The 21,836-nt window shown below is 37.9% G+C and overlaps 2 protein-coding genes, 1 long non-coding RNA gene and 1 pseudogene across 6 annotated transcripts in view; 2 read left to right on the top strand and 2 right to left on the bottom strand.

Moving 5' to 3' along the window:
- LOC107742666 (uncharacterized) overlaps positions 1-1,586 on the bottom strand; it is a 7,988-nt gene extending 6,402 nt beyond the window's left edge. The window contains exon 1 of the mRNA XM_016555716.1: positions 1,446-1,586. Within this exon, the coding sequence (XP_016411202.1) occupies positions 1,446-1,586 (141 nt within the window). The remainder of the gene's footprint in view (positions 1-1,445) is intronic.
- A 2,502-nt stretch (positions 1,587-4,088) lies between these two features.
- On the top strand, positions 4,089-6,177 carry LOC107742749 (uncharacterized). Its single transcript, XR_001640337.1, has 3 exons — positions 4,089-4,497; positions 4,903-5,001; positions 6,020-6,177. It is a non-coding gene; the product is annotated as an uncharacterized LOC107742749 (long non-coding RNA).
- Positions 6,178-6,570: 393 nt separating this feature from the next.
- Positions 6,571-9,899, top strand: LOC107742655 (serine/threonine-protein phosphatase 2A 55 kDa regulatory subunit B delta isoform-like; annotated as a pseudogene).
- Positions 9,900-12,853: 2,954 nt separating this feature from the next.
- Positions 12,854-21,836, bottom strand: part of LOC107742495 (C-terminal-binding protein 1) — a 26,416-nt gene continuing 17,433 nt past the window's right edge. For all 4 annotated transcript variants that reach the window (XM_016555494.1, XM_016555503.1, XM_016555486.1 and 1 more), the window contains exons 5-9: positions 20,918-21,132; positions 20,697-20,827; positions 17,811-17,938; positions 17,494-17,608; positions 12,854-14,072 (exon numbers count right to left, since the gene is read on the bottom strand). In XM_016555494.1, coding sequence (XP_016410980.1) covers positions 13,886-14,072; positions 17,494-17,608; positions 17,811-17,938; positions 20,697-20,827; positions 20,918-21,132 — 776 coding nt within the window. In that variant the 3' untranslated portion in view covers positions 12,854-13,885. The remainder of the gene's footprint in view (positions 14,073-17,493; positions 17,609-17,810; positions 17,939-20,696; positions 20,828-20,917; positions 21,133-21,836) is intronic.

Below are 21,836 nucleotides of genomic sequence, written 5' to 3'. Positions count from 1 at the left end.
GCGAATTGCCTCACAGACATGATAAAAATATATAGAAAGCTTTAAATTACTACTTTAAAACGATTCAAATCGAAAATAGAAACTCTTTCATTATGTAATCCGTGCATTTCTCTCTAAAGGCACATCCCATGAGGAGACGAGTCATTTTTTTCATCACCATACTTGATGGATATCTAAAATATAAAAATAAGGAAAAGCCTAAAACAGGCCCGATTATAATTTGCGTTTTATTTTATAATTCCGTACAATTAAAAAAATAAAACACAAATTATAAAGGCATATATGTAAAACTTTGTCTTGTAATTGTAGCCTATAGCTGCTTATATTTTCTGATTTTTATGTTGCTCTGTTCGGAATACCTTCAAATTTAAAGGATTTGCTGCAACGCAATTGTGTATGATATGTGAATAATTTATTAGCCTATTTTTTTTTTATCCATGCAGCAAATGCTTTAAAACAGCTTTAAAATTACTTTATTACATTCCAGATGCTTTTTTCACTATACATTTTACGGGTAGCTTGAATGTAAAACATTGTCATGAATTCGTTGTATTCCCATTTGTAAAATAGCCAACAAATTAATTGTTGTAGGCTAACCCGATCTCATGAAAGTGAGTATAGCACGATTTTCTGCTTCTATTTGGCATAATAGGCCTATTTCTATGCAGAAATTGACTTTGGCATGCAAAAGACTGATAAATTCATAATTAATGGCATGGTTGGTTCAGTCGACAGAAATACGGGACACACAGGCCTATAATAACTGCTGAAATGTTTGCGGGGCAAATCTCAGGTCAGTCTGAGCGCTCATGGTACGCACAGTGCGTACAGCCGTACACCTGCAGGCGCCACTGTTCCCATCCCTACTGTATGCACAACCCACACAAAGCCAAAAGTGAAATGATCCAATATGCTCCATACGGCATACGGTAACAGACGCCTTTTTTTGTCAATGGAGGAGAGGCTATTCTTCAACATATTTGCAATCAAGTATTCATTTTGGATTGATGTATTTTTATAGTTCACAACGAAACAGTGCTGTATTATAAAAATAAATCAGAGACAATTTTACGTAACCTAGTTTCTTCCTCATGTTAATTGTGTTTCATTCAGTCCAGGTGTGTCTCGTCATCCCCTCATTAAGTTGATTACATAAGCTCTGTTCTGTTCTGTTTGCTTTGTCCGGTGTCTAATGTCTTCTGGTTACCTGTTTGTGCTATGTGGATTCTTCTGTTTGATCATTAAAGATGGAAATTTGAGTTTATTCCTACGTCTCCACTTTCCTCGCCGTAGCAGCAATGGTGACAGAACACCGAACCAAGAACAGCGCGTTTAATCTGCGTGTTTTCCCCCGATTTGTTTCTGTTTGTCCAACAGTGTTTTTGTTTCCGTTGTGCTCTCCCTTATGGATCCCCTTGCCCACCCTGAATACCTCCTCCTCCTACTGGAGCAGGTGGAGCGTTCGCTCGAGGACCATACCAGACTGTTTCTTCGTGCCGTCCTCCTCTCCGCCGTGGCCCATCTATCCACTGGCTCCGCCGGGCTCCCTCGTCCCTCCGGCTCCGCCTTGGTCTGTTGTCGACCATCCTGCACCTCGGGACTCCACTCCTCTGGCTGTACCTCGTCCCTCCATCCCTCCGGCTCCGTCAGGCTCCTCCATCCCTTCGGCTCCTCCTCAGTCCTCTGTCGCTCCGGCTCTACCGTGGCCATCTGGATCCCCGCCTCCGCCTCGGTCGCCGGCGCCATCTGCTCCACCTTGGACCTCCGGATCCTCCCCGTCGCCCTGGCTCATCGGCTCTCCTTCTCCGCCTCGGGCTCATCCGCCACCTGCTCCGCCGCTGTTGGTTGGCCCCCTGGAATCGTCGGCCCTTCCTCCTCCATGGCTCCTCCCTCCGTCGGCTCCACCGTGGGTCGCCGTCATGGTTGTGGCCTGGGTCCTGCTTGGCTCCTCCTGCTCCAAGCCCCTCCTGGCTCCTCCCTCCTTCTGGTCTGTTGTCGACCATCCTGCACCTCGGGACTCCACTCCTCTGGCTGTACCTCGTCCCTCCATCCCTCCGGCTCCGTCAGGCTCCTCCATCCCTTCGGCTCCTCCTCAGTCCTCTGTCGCTCCGGCTCTACCGCGGCCATCTGGATCCCCGCCTCCGCCTCGGTCGCCATCTGCTCCACCTTGGACCTCTGGATCCTCCCCGTCGCCCTGGCTCATCGGCTCTCCTTCTCCGCCTCGGGCTCATCCGCCACCTGCTCCGCCGCTGTTGGTTGGCCCCCTGGAATCGTCGGCCCTTCCTCCTCCATGGCTCCTCCCTCTGTCGGCTCCACCATGGGACGCCGTCATGGTTGTGGCCTGGGTCCTGCTTGGCTCCTCCTGCTCCAAGCCCCTCCTGGCTCCTCCCTCCTTCCCGGGTGCCCATACTCCTCCCAAGTTCCCACCCGTAGCCCCCCTTTGATGTTCTACGACGCGACTACTTCCAGGAGGGGGGCGATATGTCTGTGTGTGTTTTTGCTCCCCATGTGCTCTCCGTAACCTAGTTTCTCCCTCATGTTAATTGTGTTTCATTGAGTCCAGGTGTGTCTCGTTATGCCCTCGTTAAGTTGATTACATAAGCTCTGTTCTGTTCTGTTTGCTTTGTCCGGTGTCTAATGTCTTCTATTGTATATCTATTGTTTTGGTTTGCTATTCCAGCTGCTCCAACATGGTGGTTTCCAACCCTGACTGCTCCACTTTGGTACCCTGCTCCAGTCCTGTCCCCTTCCCCTGTTACTCCTCCTAGACCTGGCCCTCTATCCTTCCCCTGGTCTGCCTCTGCACCACCAACCTCCTGAACTGTTCTGTCACAAATTCTCTGTGTTTGTGTCCATGGACCTTTATTCTGATATTCTTTTGTCCTGTTTTGCCTGTGTTCAGTTCCAGTGTGTTTAGTTCCTGTTTCATTGGTTGCCATAGTTATGCATTGTTCAACTAATTTGAGTCTCACCTGTCTCTCTTTACCACTGTGTATTTATTCCCTCAGTTTCTTCATTTCTGTGCCCGGTATTTGTTGTGCGTAGCATGCTTTTTCACTTGTGTTTCAGCTTATTGGATTACCTGAGTTTGCTTTGTTTAATAAACTATGCTACTTATGTATAACTTCACCAATTTTCATCTCCATTGGACATTAAACGCGACAATATTACTATTAAGAAATATTTAATTTCTTCCATTAAAGTCAATTTTGGTAAAATCTGTTAGAGACAAAAGGTAAACAAAAAGAACTCTAAAAGCTGTAATTTCAGTGCATTTTGTCTATCTACAGAATATTCTTGAGGTTTCTCACATATTTATGTAACCATTGCAATGCCTCATGTTTCCTCCCAGACTCATGCTCTGCTCTCACAGACAGATGCGGTTACCAGGCAACCACTCTTGTAGCTGTATCAGTATGAGGCTGGAGTGGGGGGTTGCTGCTCAATGTGATGATGAGCTGCTCTCCCATTGGCCACAACTCCCTGACCAGTGACACGATTGGATGTGCGTAGCATGCTTTTTCACTTGTGTTTCAGCTTATTGGATTACCTGAGTTTGCTTTGTTTAATAAACTATGCTACTTATGTATAACTTCACCAATTTTCATCTCCATTGGACATTAAACGCGACAATATTACTATTAAGAAATATTTAATTTCTTCCATTAAAGTCAATTTTGGTAAAATCTGTTAGAGACAAAAGGTAAACAAAAAGAACTCTAAAAGCTGTAATTTCAGTGCATTTTGTCTATCTACAGAATATTCTTGAGGTTTCTCACATATTTATGTAACCATTGCAATGCCTCATGTTTCCTCCCAGACTCATGCTCTGCTCTCACAGACAGATGCGGTTACCAGGCAACCACTCTTGTAGCTGTATCAGTATGAGGCTGGAGTGGGGGGTTGCTGCTCAATGTGATGATGAGCTGCTCTCCCATTGGCCACAACTCCCTGACCAGTGACACGATTGGATGAGAGCACGTCACTCAGCATCTCCGTGTCTCCCTCTCTGTGATATGCTTTGGAGGAGGAGTCTATGCAGCAGAACAGACAGAATTTTACCCCTCCCTCATCCTTTTGGACAAACATCAGTATGCCTACGCACAAGTCTAGCTGTCATGTGTTTACCTCTGATATCAGGAAAACCCAACAGGAATGAATTGACCGGTAGAGTCCTCCGGGTCTAGATGCATCCAAACTGAGGCAAGACATTCTGTTTTTTTCCTGAGTGTTTTTTTTTTGTGGAGTTTATATTCTGTAGAGTGTCATCAGCCTCTTCATGTGGACTTACCGCTCATAAACCCCATGACGCTTTGCAGCAGACCTTCATGCTGATGGATGAAAAATGGATGGTTTGTTGCTCATCCATCAAACAAACACAAACCTTCACAGACACCTTTTGTACAAACCAACACAGCAATGGAACTGAATGAATATATCAGCATCTGAACACAACTGTTAGCACAGCGATGTGACAGAAGGTAAAAGAGTGTTTTTGTAAGTACGTCTTGTTTTTCATTTGAATTTTCCTTTTTGTTCATGCTGTCTGAATGTTTACATGCATAAGTGTGCTTTGTGGTCCTCTTTAATGGCCATTTAATTATGTGGCAGATCTTGGATATCCCCCCCCAGATAATCTGATGTTTATATTGATGTAGAACAAGATTAGATCCACTAATCTCAAATCTAGGCCCGCATTAACACATCAAAACCATTCTGTAGATCTGCATGATTGTGTTCATCTCAGCTGGCACTCATGTGACCTGCATGTTTGAATATCAGCGTCTGGAATCGTTCCAACAGAGGAGAGAGTCTCTCTGGCAGACATCAAAACACCGGTAGCATGTTGTAACCCTTCCACTCACATTTTAACGCTCATCATGAGACTCCGCCTCTTTGCAGGATTGGTAGAGCTGCAGCCCCGCCCTTGGTTCCGTCCCAGAATGCTGAGCCCGGTTCTCTGTTCAGATCTCGCAGCCTTGGAGCCAGAGTACACAGAGGGTAACACACACACACACACACAATCATACGCTACAAACTCTCACAGTAGCTACACTGTCAGTCAAAAGTTTGTACACACTTGACTGAATTTGTTTCTTGTAAGGCTTTGCTGAAATGCTTGAAATTAGTTTTGTAGACAATGATAAACTTCTTTATATGAAGCAGTCAACAAAGTGGGAACTACTTCAATACTGTTTACAACCATCCCATGATGCACCTCATGACGTTTTGTGAGATAGCAAGTGTGCAGCAGTTATTTTAATATCAGATACTATTATAGTTTTTAATAGTTTTAAATATTTTTTATATTTTCATTTTCATTTAATCTTATTTAAAATTTTAGTGATTTTGTTGTGTTTTTGTCATTTTTTGTTTATTTTCATTTATTTTTATTTCAGTTTTTTATGAGTAATTGTAGTACATAAAGTTATACTGAATGAAAATGAGAAATGCTTCCTTAGCAACTAGCTGAAATTAAATAATTATATATTTTATTATTTCCGTTAATGTTTATTTTATTTCAAGTAACAATTGTTTTTTTTGTTTTTTTTGGTATTAGTTTCAGTTAAATATAATAACCCTGGTTTACAGATATAAGAAAAAGATCTAGAAAAAGAAAGTAAAATGATCATTCTGATTCAACAATTTGATAAATACCTAATTTCCATATTTTCATTTGTGCTAATTCATAGTTTTGATGTCTTTCCCATAATTTTAAAATGTGAAAATTAGTCATAATAAAAATATGAAATGTCCAAACTTTTGACTAGTGATGGAACTAATAGTGACACTTTTTGTCCTTTGTATTTGTGTTCACAAACAAAGTGAACGTGCGCACCTTGTCATTAATGCTGTTTTTGGATCCATATTCAAATACAAATATTGCATTAGTTTACTTTGGCAAAGCAGTGTTTGACTGAGAGGCACATCTGATCTTAAACAATAACTAGAGGCCTATGCAAGTTTTTACCAAAACAAAAAGTGAAATCTATTTCTTTTTCAATCTTGTCTGATCCAGCGGATGTCATCTCTACGGTGGAGTTCAACCAGACTGGAGAGTTCTTGGCCACGGGAGATAAGGGTGGGAGGGTTGTCATCTTTCAGAGAGAACCACAGGTCAGACAAATCTCTGACAAACACATTTTTTATGCTTCCCTATTTCACAAACTTCCTATTGAAACAGGAAGCTAAATGGGTCGGTTTTCTTTCTTTCTTTTTCAGTCAGTAACTTTCAGTTTACATCACAGTAGCACCATTTTATTCTTGCTGTTGTGATTTGGAGGCAGGTGATGTTTATAATACAGTGGGAGGAGACATTCTCATTCTTGAGAATATTTTATTAGACAAAACTTTCTAAACACCCCTCTGTGCAAAATATTTTTTTCCCCCAGATGAATGATACAAGAGCCGAATGAATGTCTAGTTAAATGACTTGTAAAATCATTCTTACGTATGTTGTCACATTTGACAGTTTATGTAAGAATGGTTTTATGTCCATCTGTTTTCTTTTGTTTCTTCTTGTTGCCTGATGTGAGTTTCTGGACTGTCTAGGTCCCTGTCCTGCGGCCGATGGATCTCCTGGTGGAGGCGTCCCCACGGCGTGTTTTTGCTAACGCACATGCATATCACATCAACTCCATCAGTGTCAACAGTGACTGTGAAACATACCTGTCTGCCGACGATCTGAGAATTAACCTGTGGCATCTCAACATCACTGACCGCAGCTTCAGTATCCTCATGCGTCTTACTGTAAGATAGAACTACACAGAGACATATGGGGTTTTGTAATTATGTCATTTAAAGGTGCAGTAAGCGATTTCTGAGAATTGATATTTGAAATCACCAAAACAAACATGCCCCTACCCAAAAGAATCGAACCCCTATCTTGCTTTTTACGAATTTATGAACATTACGCACCTCCCACATCACTACTGGACACGCCCCTTACTGGTGATTGGCTACGAGTGTGTTTTGGTGCTCAGTCCGATCCACTTTCAACAGCGTTTCTCATAAATCGCTTACTGCACCTTTAAGCAAAACTAGATTTTGAAAATGTAATGCTAGAGTGATTTGGGTGGTTACCAGGGCATTGCTATACAGTTGCTAAGTGCTTTTAGTGGCTTTTAACATGTTGGGCACCAGACAACATCTTTTCAGAAGGAATACAGAAGAAAACATTTTGCTAAGATACTTTTTTGTTAATAATGAAGGCCAGTTTACACAGAGAGTGATAACTATAATGATAGCTATAACCATAGATGTTTATAGATTCCTCATTAGCATCTGTTTCTATAGGCCGCTATGTGTAAGCCGTCTACCATACTGAACCAGTCAAAGCCGTAAACAATTAAGAGCAAGTTGACTGCATGTGCAACCGTAGTTATATGCATGTATGATTTTCTGTATGTGTAGTAGACTTCAGTGGATGATTTTGCTACACTAACACAATACATGACAAAACTGTTAGCTAACACGACATAAAAAAGTTACCACAGTTTAAAAATGTGTAATATTGAGTTAATACATATAAAAACACAAACCAACACATTCTCACCTGTGAAAGGTTATCCCATTTCTTCTGAATTTAAATCCAGGTGGTTTTTACAACCAGAGGCTGCACAATGTTGAGGCCTGTCGGGAAACTCATAAATTTTTACTGTGAGTGACGACATGTTTACCGTTACAAGATGGCCGATGCATAATGTGTCTGGAGTGGTTGAATGTAGATTCTATGTATAGATATCTATGGCTATATTACAAACCAATGGATGATAACGTTCTGTTTATTTTAAGCACAAGCTACAGTTTTTCGTCTGTTGCTTTAAATGTGCGAGCTCTTTAAAGTCAAGTGGATTCTGATTAGCTTTTTCATCAGCTGGAAAAATCATTCTGATACTGGTTCTAACGATATTGTTGCTTTGTGTCGTAATCATAATACAGTAGTGTGGATCTCTATTCTCATAGAATTAGAATGGTTATTAAAACTTTATAGTGATTGTTATCGTTATAGTTATCATTCTTGGTGTGAACGGGCCTTGATTATAGAAGCCCATTTCTACCACTGAATTAAAAAGAAAAAATAAATTTATCACACAGTTCTGATTTTTTTTCTCGCAATTGCGAGATTATTTCACGCAATTCTCTTTTTTTTTTCAGAACTGCAAGATATAAAAACACAATTGCAAGATAAAGTCAGAACTGCGTGATATAAACTCGCAATTGCGAGTTATAAAGTCAGAATTGTGAGATAAAAAAGTTGCAATACCATTGTTGTTTTTTTCTGTGGCAGACACAGGATTCCATGCTTAACAGTAAAGGCCCGTAAAAGTCGAATAGATTCTGATTGTCTGTCAATGTTCAGAATCAGAATCAGAATGAGCTTTATTGCCAGGTATGTTTACACATACGAGGAATTTGTTTTCGTGACAGAAGCTTCCATATATATATATATATATATATATCTCAAAATAATTGTTGTTAATTGAAATTAATTTAATCTAAATATTACATAAAAAACTAACAGAAATAAAATAAGTTTAAGTGCTAAAATGACTAAAACTAAAATTAAAATAAATTAAAGCTAAATAGAAATAATTATAACAATAAAATTACTAAAATAAAAATGACAAAACTTGCTAAAAACTTAAAATAAAAGGAAAATATAAAAATAACAGCTTGTTAAAATAATAAATACTATAATAGTATATAAATTATACTAAAATACATCCATATGCTCATTATATAATGTAAAATTAAGTAGATTTACCATAGATTTTAGTAAATGTTCTACATTTATTTTATTATTGTCCTATTTAATTTTTATTTTTACTAGTGATTATATTTCTGATTTTTCTGTATTTTAGAGTAAAATCATCTTAATTAACTATAATTACCCAGGTCTTAAAGCGTTTGAAACCTGGTAATTGCTGTTTTATATATATTATTACATTTTTCTGGGCTCCCTGGAGGACTGTGCAATATAAATAATAATAAAAAAAAATATTCAGGCAATAGTGAGGGCAGCCACAGTATATTTCTTTGAAAAAATCTTTAAAAATACCTTTCATTCTCTATTGGAAAGCAGGAGAATGAGAGGTTTTACAGCTACAAGCAACATTCCTGTTATATGGTTATATATAAAGAAGCTTGCATGCATGTATCATGTACTAAACACGACTAACCTTAACTCTACACTCTAAAAAATGCTGGGTTAAATATAACCCAGCGCTGGGTTATATTTAACCCAGCATTTTTTAGTGTAATGTTTTTGTACAGAATTCTCTTGCTCTTTCTGTGTCATGTTCGCTTGTGTTTTAGGTCCACGACTACTTGCGAACCAAATTGTGCTCTTTGTATGAAAGCGATTGTATTTTTGACAAGTTTGAATGTGCCTGGAACGGAACGGACAGGTGAGGCCAATAACATGAATAAACATCACCTTTGACCTTTGAAATATAACCCGAGCGCATCCAGCTGCTCTGCATCTGTTCCCTCTCAATCCATCTCTTCTTCCTCTGTAGCGTGATCATGACAGGCGCTTACAACAACTACTTCCGAATGTTTGACCGGGCGAGTCTGCGTGACGTGACTCTGGAGGCCAGTCGGGAGGTGTGTAAGCGGCGGGCGGTCCTGCAGCCGCGGCGTGTGTGCGTGGGCAAGAAACGAAAAGAGACGGACGTCAGCGTGGACAGTCTGGACTTCAGGAAGAAAATCCTCCATACTGCCTGGCATCCCAAAGAAAACATCATCGCCATCGCAGCCAGCAACAACCTTTACATTTTTCAGGACAGACTGACGCCCAACGGACATCACAACACGCCGGAAATACAAAGTGCGCCTCCCAAGTAGAAGACGCAACCAAACCCGACGTCCTTCACTGAATACAAATTTTTAAAAAAAGGTTATTGTGACTTTTTATCTCACAATTCTGACTTTTTTTCACAGAATTGTGAGATATAAACTCGCAATTCTAACTTTTTTTCTTGCAATTCTGACTTTTTTCTCAGAATTCCCTGTTGAAAAAGCCAGCATATGCTGGTTAGGTATGTTTTGAAGCTGGGATGCTGGTTTGAGCTGGTTTAAGCTGGTCCTTTGCTGGTTTATGCTGGTCATGTGCTGGTCTTAAGCTGGTCGGACCAGTTTAAGACCAGCACATGACCAGCATAAACCAGCAAAGGACCATCTCAAACCAGCATCTCAGCTTCAAAACATACCTAACCAGCATATGCTGGTTTTTTTCAACAGGGTTGTGAGTTTATATCTCGCAATTCTGACTTTATAACACATTTGCGAGTTATAAAGTTAGAATTGCGTGATATAAACTTGCAATTGCGAGTAATAAAGTCAGAATTGCACGATATAAACCGGCAATTCTGACTTTTTTTCTCAGATTTGCATGATATAACCTCACAATTGCCAGAAATAAAGTCACAATTGCGAGATACAAACTCCCAACCGTGAGAAAAAAAGAATTGCGTGTTTGTATCATGCAATTCTTAGAAAAAAGCCAGAATTGTGAGATAAAATGTCGCAATTGCTTTTTAAAACTTTTATTCAGTGGCGGAAATGGGCTTCCATATTTTTCTGACCCAACTGGCAGGAATTTTGTTTAAGCTCACTTAATTTGATAACTGTTTTGCGAGTTGATATAACGCAATTCTGACTTTATTTCTCAGAATTGTGAGTTTATATCTCACAATTATGACTTTTTAACTCGCAATTATCACGCAATTATGAGAAAAAAAGGCAGAATTGCGAGATAAAAAGTCGCAATTACCTTTTTTATTTTTTATTCAGTGGCAGAAATGGACTTCCATACTCCTATGATGCTATACATGCTAAATTCAGTTCATTGCTTGCCCTTTATGATCACATTTCCAATCTGGTTTGTGTCGCCAGCATCAGAACAATCTCAAGAACTATTATGAACACATATAACCCCAAAAATTGAATACAAACTATAACTGTGGTCCTGAATGAGAACGTATCGCTCAGATTCAGTGCTATCGCATGGCATGCAGTATGAATACTTGGGTTAGATAATGTTCAGCTACCCTGACACGTTCAGATCGCACATGCATGTTTACAAAGCTGTTTGCTCATGAACAGGGCTTATTTAACAATGATGATTGTAAACGAATCAGAGCCTTTACGATGCTTTATAATGCTCTGCAGTGCTTGTTTAGAAGTAACGTCTGTTCGTTCTTCTCAGGCTCGAGTTTTCTTCAGTTTTCTTTGGTTTGACAAACTGCTCAGGGACTCTCTAAGGCCTCTTCTTATGTTCAGTGGCAAAATGCACCAAAAGGAAATCCAGAACAAGCAGAGGACAGGATGCGGGAATTATGGAGGTCTGCTGAGAGACATTGCTGGAAGGAAAACAGCATGTGCAGGGATCAGTTTCAATGCTGAGTCATCACCTCCCCCCACCTCAATGTGTAAAGAACATTCCCAATTCAACGCTTCTGACCACGTAATTAGAGGCGCTTGCTAGCTTGTGCACTGGTTTAATGATTTTATCCACTGTGTTAAAAAAAATAGCTCTGCCAAAAATGAAAAAGAATTTCCCACCCTCATCTTTTTGATTTTCTTCCTTATTGTGGAACAAAAAAGAGAAATTTAGCGGAATGTTCATGCTGCTCTTTTCCACACAATGAAAACGTACAGTAGCTCTTCAGTATATAACAGTTATGAGACAGGCAAGGAGTAGTGTAGTTTGCCGTTGATGACGTCAAACCTAATATGCACAAGTGTTAATGAAATTTAATGCTATAGTGGAAGGAGAAAATTTTTTGTGAACTCGGGGGGCCGTTTACACGACAACGTTTTCAGCCAAAAACAGGGAACTTTTTATGCGTTTTGCCTGTTCGTTTAGAATCATTTTGAAAACGTTGTCGTGTATACGTGAAACTTTTTAAAAACGCAAGGGAAAAACTTTTCCGTTTTTGACTACATCGTCGTCGTGTAAACGTGGCCTTAAATTTGCGATGAAATGGAAGTAGCAACAGATGTACATTTGAGTGAAATGGATTATTGAACAGTCGATCAAATTACAGGGCGGGACTTGGTTCTGTGCACTTGAATGGAGGCAGATCTGAAAGCGAGCTTGTAGGCGGTTGTAAATAAAGGGGCGGAGTTTATGCAGATGAAGTGACTGGAGAAGTTTGGCGTCAATCAAGAGAGAGAAGTCTGCATTTCACTGTAAGAGCTATTTTAAGAATTACAAGGGTCAATATAGGTCAATCATTCAAATCAAAATGTCATCCAAAATTTGAAGTTGCCATGAAAATTTGATATATTTTCTAAATATATGTTATTAATTTTATTGCTCCTCACACTACACTAAAAATTGGTAACCTAGAATTGCTACAATGTTTTCTAATTGATCTACCTGCAAAAAATTATTAAAATTTGCTGGTGTAGCCTAACCTTGCCAGGTTAATTTAGTCAGAATATATTATATATATATATATATATATTAATTTTAATAAAACCTTTTTGGAGAACCCCAAATGAATGTTCTTCAAAACTTCTCCCATTGAGCAACATGAGGGTGAGGAAATGACAGAACATTTGGGTAAAAGAATCCTTTAATACAAATTCTTCAGAGCGAGCTAGATCACAGCTTGGAGGTAAAACCCCATTCCCCTGTATGAACTATTTTCAGCATGATGCCAGGTTGGTACCTTTTGATCTGCATATTACAGAACTAACGTCCACAAGAGGGCGCTCACAGTGATTGTGTTTATATCCTGAAATGGGTTCAAATACAAAGGAAACCTGAACTGAACCTGCACTATTTCTGTTGTCCTGGCATGACATCAGTGCGAGAGAAACTCACAGAAATGCTACTGTGTCGTTTAAAAGTCGTTCGGACTTTTATTTCATTTAAAATAATTCATACAAATGCATACAGTCACAAACATTTCTTTTTGGATTCTGTTTAACGAAAAATATTAATATCTCATAGTATATATAGTATGTATATTGCTAGCCTACCACTTTACCAGGAAGGAATCTATGTAGGCGATGGAGAGCTGCAACTATCCCGGCATCCTCGAAAAACACGGTACAATCAAGTCACACACAAATAGGCAAGCATTACGCCAGCTTTGCACAAGACAAATTTGTTTAGTTTTTTTCTTTTTGCTCAAAAATTGAACATTTTCTGTTTTCTTTTTAACCTTTAACACATAAAGTAATACATGCTCCAAAAATAAAAACATACTGAGTGTAGTTCTTTAAAGTACTGTACTGAAATTTAGACTATAAAAGACAAATGGGTACAAAAAACAATGCACTATGTGGTTTAATTTAATAGGAAGGGAGGGAGGGGGGGAAATAAATTTTCCTGAGAGGGTGTGCAAATCCCGCCTCTTTTGGTGCTTTTAAAATCAAATGAGCGAAACGAATATGCTTTTTGTTATCGTATCTATAATCAGGTGGTAAGATGCCTCCCTTAATGCGGTTTCTATTTTTCTTTCTCGTCTACAAACTATTTATCATGTCCTAAAAACTGTACACAAACAGGTTACATTCATGTAATAGTTACTGTTGTTTTAACCATGAAACCCATTAGACAGACAAAATAACAGATAAAAGATCGCCCACTGCACTTGGACAGACTACAATCTAAAACAGCAGGGTTTTGCATCAGGGAGAAGTTTCAAATCCACAAGATTTTCTCTTTTTTTGTTGTTGTTTTTTTCCCACTAGTTACTTCAAAGAGCGCAGTCCACCACCTTCAGTCAAGAGTTGGCTACTTCAGAGTCGTGGTTGTTTTTAGTGGCTGGTTCTGAGCCCGGGAGCCTGTTTCCGCTCCTCTTCTTTGGGTTAAAGAAGGACCAGGAGAGTTCTATAGTGGTACGGAGAGCCTTTGAAGAGGGGGCTACAACTGTTCGTTGGGGTGCTGCTCTCTGTCGGGTTCGGGTTTGCCGGTTTGGCCGGGTGACGGGGCGTGCGGAGGGTGGGCTGCGGTGGGCAGGCTGTGGGTGATGGGCACGGTGCTTGGCATGATGCCCTCCACTGGAGGAGGCAGACCCCCTGAAGCAAGGCTCACGACGCTTGGGGGGTACCTGAGGAAGAGGAAGAATATTAAACAGCTTCAGCCACACCTGGAACACAGTCTCTATAGAGTGGGGGAACTATGACGACACTTTGTAGGCGGATCGGCTGTTAGCATGACACTGGTTCCTTCGACAAAAAGCCTATGGGATTTTTCCATAGGCTTTTGGATTATCTCAAAAAATAAGCTCTGTGTTCAACCATAGTTCATGAAACTTACACGTTTTGTCCATCAAGATAATCTTCCCAAAATAATATAACTTTGATGAATTTTGAAGCCTAAATAAAAGCGCCAGAACTTAAAAGCTAAACTTAGGCTATAAACGAACTACACACATCCACAGTCGCTCGCCTTCAACGTCACCACCACCATGCTTCCCGACAACTTTTTCAAACTTATTACAGTGAAAAGGATTTACTCTGTATATGAATTTTAATCCACGCTACATTAACCTTTTCATATAAACTGGAATAAATACAAAACTAGAGCCAAACTAAAACTAATAAATAGTATAGTGAATAAATGAATCATATGAAAGCACGCATTTCTATACATTTCGAAATAAGATGCAATAAAAGTCAATAGATCCTTGATTAATATGAATATTTTAATTAAAAACGTGTCTCCACGTACTATTCAATAAAATTCTAGTGCATTTCATCTAACAGCAGAGTGAGCAAGTTTTTGGATATGGTAAGATTAAACTTATTTTAGTGAATAAAGTACCACATTTCAGCTATCATTTTGTTAGGGTGGGTACACAAAATGTTATTTTATTCTTGCTTCTAGGAAATCCTCAAACTATATGCTTTATAGATTCATGTGGCCGTAAACATTTAAATTTAACGTGGCTTTAAGCAATATGCATCATTAAAGTTTCACTTTTCCCGTGACTAAGCCGGTAAATGTGGTGTTTACATGGAATAATCGTAATATGAGTTTACCTTATGGTCCGAACCCAGAGTCTCTGCATCAGCAGGAAAGCGATAAAACGAGCATCTTTCCATCCGAAGACTTGTCGCATTTCGGGGCAAAGCAAAAAAAAAAAAAACATTGTCGAACAACAATATAAAATGCGGGACACTATTAACTGGTTATTCTACAATTAACTGTATTACAAATTATACTACGATTGGAAAATACTGATTGATAAACTGTTCGGCGTGATGACGTTGAATGTCTCCGACGCCTGTAGTCCCATTTAGCAACTTGTTAGCAACCGTCTTTTTTAAGAAACGTGACAGTTTTAAAAAATCACGAGTGGGGTGTAACTGGTGTGTTTTATGTCGTAGAATAAAACGTGAAAGTATCTTGAGCCTGTGTGAACCACGGACCTTATTTTAGGGATTCAACCAAAATCCCATTAAAAAAACCCATTGACTCTGGGACGGTGGAACCGGAAGTGCTAAAATGCTAACTCGCTTCCGGGTTTTTGCCTACAAAGTGACAACCCAGTTCCACCACTCTATTGAACTAGAATCTTAGTTCAATTGCATAACGGTGGATTACAAAATGGATAGTTACAATCTGATTGGATGAGCCACGCTTAAATGTATCACACATATGATGATTTGCATCATATTGTACAATCTCGATTAAAAAAGTTTGGGGTCAGCATTTTTTTTTTTTTTTTTTTAAAGTAGTAGGACCTACAATAATGTACAGTATTTGAAAAATAATGTGTTTTTTGAACATTAAAGCATGTCAACATATTCTGTTACACCAAATACACAAAATAATGATCTTTAAAAAAGCATCATATGACCCCTTTAAGATATTAATACTTTTATTCAGCAAGGATGCATTAAATTGATCAAAAGTCACAGTAAAGACATGTATAACGCTACAAAAATTTCTATTTCATTCATATAAATGCTTCTGAAATTTCTATTCATTAAAGAATCCTGAAATTTAGCTTTGCCATCACAGGAATAAATTGTATTTTAAAATATATTAAAAAGACAACAGTTATTTAAAAGTGTAATGCTTCACAATTTAAAGTTTTTACGGTATTTTTGATCAAATAAATGCAGTCTTGGTGAGCATAAGAGACTTCTTTCAAAAACATTTATACAATTTTAAAAAAAAATCTTTATAAATATAAACACCCTACAGTTAAGCTAATGAACTATTAAGTAAATACATTACTTAACGTTACTATATTATTATTTTAAAAATTGTGTATTATTATTAATACATTTCTTATTGAAAATTTGTCTTTTATAATATTGCTGTTATATAAAAGTAATAAGCAGCTTGATGCCGTGTGTACTGAAACGAAAATGTCAATAGTGAATATATATATTTCAGTTATATAGTCAGTTGAATCAGTTCTTTTCAATGAATCAGTCAAAAAGATTCACATATCGGTATGACTGATTCATCAGTGAATCAGTCTGAATCAAAACTATTTCAAAAAATCTTATCCAGTAATCATAAACAATTGAAATGGTCACAGAAATTAACTTCAAATTTCAAAAGAAAAAAAGAGGAGAGAACCCTTTAAATGCCCTGTGTGTCAGTTTCAATAACTTTGTTATTAGATATCAATTTCTGTTTTCAGTTTCTTTATTATTATTCTGATTTGTTTTCTCATAAAATGTGTGCATATGAGCAATTCGGTGTCTCATCTTATTTGCAGTCATTAAATTATATTATATACAGTACATATCATAATTAATACTGGCTACTGTCGACTCTGCTCCCTAGATGTCATTATGGGCAATAAACCCATATCAGTCGATCACTAATTATTTTCCCCACACACGTGGCCAGTGGTCTAATGTAACGAAGTAATAATACTTTGTTACAGTACTTAAGTATTTTTTTGGCAGTATCTGTACTTTATTTGAGTTTTTACATTTCAGCCAACTTTTACTTTTACGCCACTACATTTTTTGCTACTCAAGCCGTGTATGAACATTTTTTATATATATTTATTTGCTTCTTTTCCATTTTGCATTTACTTGTACTTTTACTTTCAATACTTAAGTACGTTTAAGATTTAAAATATACTTTTCGTACTTAATTACAATAAATATCACATACTTTAAGACTTTTACTCAAGTACTATTCTAAACGGTGACTTCAACTTCTACCAAAGTCAATTTTCTGTTAAGATATCTGTACTTTTACTTGAGTATGGCTTTCAGGTACTTTATACACCACTGCACGTGGCATAGGCGTTTCAGAGGCGGTTACATGTGACATTATTGAAGAAAGATTCGAAGAATTTTGCTGTAACACCAGGAACATGTACTGAGAAATCCAAAGTACTGATAAGCATAGTAAAAGCAATCTTGCATGGCCATCTGTGGATTACTCTTTCACCAGAAGTCCTGGTAAAAATGTCTGTGCAAATACAACACAACAGCACCACCTGTATCCTACATTCAGTTACGATAAATGAATACTTCAGTAGTTTGCTGTACCTGTAGGCTCCATTGAGTTCTGGATGAACAACAGTAGGGTCCATGCCGGCCCAGTGCGTGGTCTGTGTGAGGAACTCTTTGTTGACGCAGTTCTTCAGGCTGTCTGGAATGCGACCTGGAGGAGGAAAACAGCTTCATTACAGGAAAACCCCGAGTCATTGATCACAGCACATCAAGCCTGCGGAGCTGCAATTAAAGAACAAGGTTTTCACTCAACTGATGAAAGAGGTCAGACACCCAGCGCTCTCAAATCATTTGACAAATGCCAGCTCTGAGGCAGTAAAGAGTGTTACTGACAGCGTCATGTGGTGACGTACCGGTAATAGCTCGACGGATCTCCCGCGCCGCCTCCTCACGCATCTCAATGGAGGCCTGCTCGCTGTACCACGCCGCGTGAGGGGTGCAGATCAGGTTGGGCGCGTCTTTAAGAGGACCTTGGCTGAAACTGAAGTCATATTCACTCAATGAGCGTGTCAGACTCTTATAGAGCTGTATGTGTGTGTCAGTGTAAGGACAGTGTATGGACAAGGTGACCAATGAATTTATGAACTGTTCCGTTCTTCGTGATTACTAGAGGAGGAAAAATCCTTTTCTAGACAGCAAGATTTAGAGCAGTGGTTCTCAAACTGGGGTATGCGAACAAAATTCTGAGTTTTGGCATTCATTGAATTCTACCCCAACTTAAAGTAACATTAAAACCGAACATGTATTTCTGACAATCAAAATGCCGCTTCTAATGTAAAAACAGGAAAATGGGAGTGTCGTAAACGGTCAAATACATGATATCCAATCAGCTTACCTCATCTTTTTTCGGTCAAAACTGACTGCATCCACACAAGCAGCGTGCACAGTAGCATGTGATAGGATGCCCGCTGAATATGCTGCATTAGCAAATCGTGCGACTGTTCAATGTATCTTTAAAGTAGATCTTCACTTAAAGGGGTAATCGGATGCTCATATTGCACAAGTTGATATGATTCTTTAGGGTCTTAATTAAAAGTCTATAACATACTTTGGTTAAAAGGTGATTTGCAAAGATTCATAAAAAACCCTTATACTCACTTCTGTAGATGAGGCTAGATCACGAATGATTCGAGCGAACATAGATGCATTTAGGCTAATCGGAGAACTACGTCATTCAGACAGGAATCTCAGAACAGCCTGGTTTGAGAAAGGGGATTTTAAAATAGGGATTTAAAAAAAAAACACTGGATGGATTTTTATAATTATAGGATGGATGTGTACACACACTTCCAACATACATTTATGTTCAAACAACTTGAAAAGTGAATTTTGCATCCGATGACCCCTTTAATAGCATGAAGAGCAAATATTGATACGGCCTGAAATCGATTTAAACTCTCTTCGACACAGACACACAATTTTTACAACAGTTCAACAAAAAAAGACTAAGTGAACATTTTACATTTTAAATAATCTGCTGCTTTGAACGATTTGGAGAGTCAGTGATTAATAACCCATTCATAACTACAGCATTTTTGTTACTGAATGAATGAATGAATGAATGACACGACGCCCGGCTCATTAAAGACAGCGACTTGCCGCCACCTACTGGTGGTTTTATTTTTAAATCTACAAGTATCACTTCGATTTGCCATCATTTATTGCTTTATTTATTATATTAATAATACACTTAATGGAATGTTAAGAATATGACATAAAACATGACACAATTAATAAGGATAGAACATATTTGCCTCTATAAAGGTAAAAAAAAATGCACCTGTAAATCAATTTAAGGGGGCAAATAATTTATTGTCCTTTAATAGAAAAGTTGTGACTGCGGTCTGGAAGAATGTTAAATGCCCCAGGGGGTACGCCGCTGAAAAAAGTTTGAGAACCACTGATTTAGACAATTAAATATTTTAGAGCAGAGAATTTTTCAAGATTTTAATACATTTCTATGACTTTTCTAGCCCTGGAAATTGCATTTACATACAGTATGAGGGCAAAAAATGACCCGTATGGGTTTTTTGTATTTATATCATTTGACAGTTTAGCAATCTCACATGAGCAAGAGTGCTTTTTTAATCAGAATATCTTGGCGATTGCTTATGTGATATTGATTTTATACAACAGTACAATAAACAAGTTAATATTGTTAGTTTTTCTGCTTTTGCGCAATTTCGTCAACTAAAATAGTTTCAAACAAAGCCACAGCAAAACTGCTGTGCATCTCTGAGCAACACACAGTAGTGTTTCGTTACTGAATGAATCCGCGATTTTGAACGAATCTAGTAAGCCGACCATAAAAAGTCACTTGCTTCATTTCTGAATGAATCGATTGACAGTTTTAGTTTCATATTTAGAGTATCATTCCATATTTTAATATTCTTTTTTTTCTATGTTGAATCAAAATATTTCTTTCTAAAGCTACTTTATTGTAATGTCTATTCCATTTAACACAATAATAACTTTTGGGGGCTCATTTCTAAGCCCAAATTGTTGTGCGATTAATTTGCGAATAATTAATCGGCACATCATGGTATTTTAAACACTTGACAGCTCTAATTGTTAACTGAATCTAAAAAGTTTTTTTTATGTTAATTCAAATAAATCTGAAATAAAATAAAATAAACATTTTATCTAAATATTGTTACTAAAATAAGCTGAAGCACAGGAAATAAATTCAAATGAAACTGATTAAAGCTAAATAGTAATATAATATTTATACAAAAACTAATAAAAATTACAAAAGCACATAAAAATTAAATAAAAAAAGAATAAAAGATTTTAATAAAAATTATATTTTAAACATTAATAAAATTATAACAACAAATTAAATGAAATGATAAAAACTGAAAGAAATATATATATACATGCTAAAATAATAAATATACTGTATATACATACTACAATACTAAAATAACACTGGCTTTCACAATTGGTATGAAAGCAATTTAACCTCATTTACAAAAGTGAACCACTATTTATGCTGTCATTTCTCTTTATGCTGCTTTTCTCCTTTGAAACTGCCTTCAGGAAACAGCTCGCATTCTTTGCATCCCTTCTAATGCATTTGTAGCAAACAGACTCATATTTTGTGGGGTTTGCAGCCAAATAACAACACGAAAAAGACTCGTAGAGGCAGGGTGTGGAACAGAAATGGAGTTTGGAGCAAGCAATCCATCCAAATGTCAAAACAACACAATTCTTCAACATCAAATGTTGTTGTCTCTCACCTGAAGGGCTCTGTCTCATGGACGTCCAGGGCTGCTCCCCGTATTCTGCCCTCTTTCAGAGCCTGGGCCAGAGCCTTCTCATCCACCAGACCGCCACGCGCCGTGTTCACGAGGAAGGCGCCCTGACGCATCTACGGTCAACACACGGTATTGATCAAACACGAATGTGGCACCAGCTCATGTATGCTCTTGTGCTTGTGATTGTAGGCTGTAGGCGACACCTGTTTGATGGTGAAGTCGTTGATGAGATGGTGGTTGTGCTCGTTGAGGCTGCAGTGTAAGGTGACGCAGTCGCTGTGGAAGAGCAGGTCCTGCAGGGTGTTGACTCTCTGCAGCCCCAGGGCTCGCTCCAACCCGTCAGACAGGTACGGGTCGTAGAAGATCACATTGAAGCCAAATGCTTTGGCCCTCAGCGCCACCGCCTGTCCAACACGCCCTGAGAGCAGACATAAACCATCAATAAAATAAATTATTTGTTTGTATCACATTAGTTCAGTATTATGCCTGTCGGTGTCATGGCAAATTGACATTACAACAAAACAAGTTTCATTCAAATGGTGTGTAGTTGAGTTACTTTTCCTACAGTCTGCCAAAAAAAAAAAAGAACAGAAGAGATGAGAAAGATAAAACGTATCTGTATTGAATTTCAGCAAAAAGCCAAATGTGTTCAGGATTTCATTGAGCTTATTTTATGTATTATTTCTACTGTTTAAAAGTTTGGGGTAAGATATTATGTTTTGAAAGAACAATCTTATGCTCACCAAGACTGCATTTATTTCATTTTTAAAATATACAGTAAAAACAGTAATATTGTAAACTATTATTACTATTAAAAAAATGTTTTCTGTTTGAATATATTTTAAAATGTAATTTATTCCTGTGATTCAGAGCTGAATTTCAGCATCATTAATCCAGTTTTTAGTGTCACATGATCCTTCAGAAATATTATCAGTGTTGAAATTACGATTATCAGTTGTGCTATTTAATATTTTATGGAACCTGTGATATATATACATATATATATATATATAATTGTTTGACATTCATTAATGAATATATCTATATGAATTATTATACTTTTAATTAATTGAAGTATTTGTTTTTTTAAGTCATACTAATCCTAAACTATATATATATATA

This window comes from Sinocyclocheilus rhinocerous, unplaced genomic scaffold (assembly GCF_001515625.1).
Source record: "Sinocyclocheilus rhinocerous isolate Xijiao unplaced genomic scaffold, SAMN03320098_v1.1 scaffold70, whole genome shotgun sequence".
NCBI classification, from domain to species: Eukaryota; Metazoa; Chordata; class Actinopteri; order Cypriniformes; family Cyprinidae; genus Sinocyclocheilus; species Sinocyclocheilus rhinocerous.
This window is presented reverse-complemented; position numbering and strand designations above follow the sequence as displayed.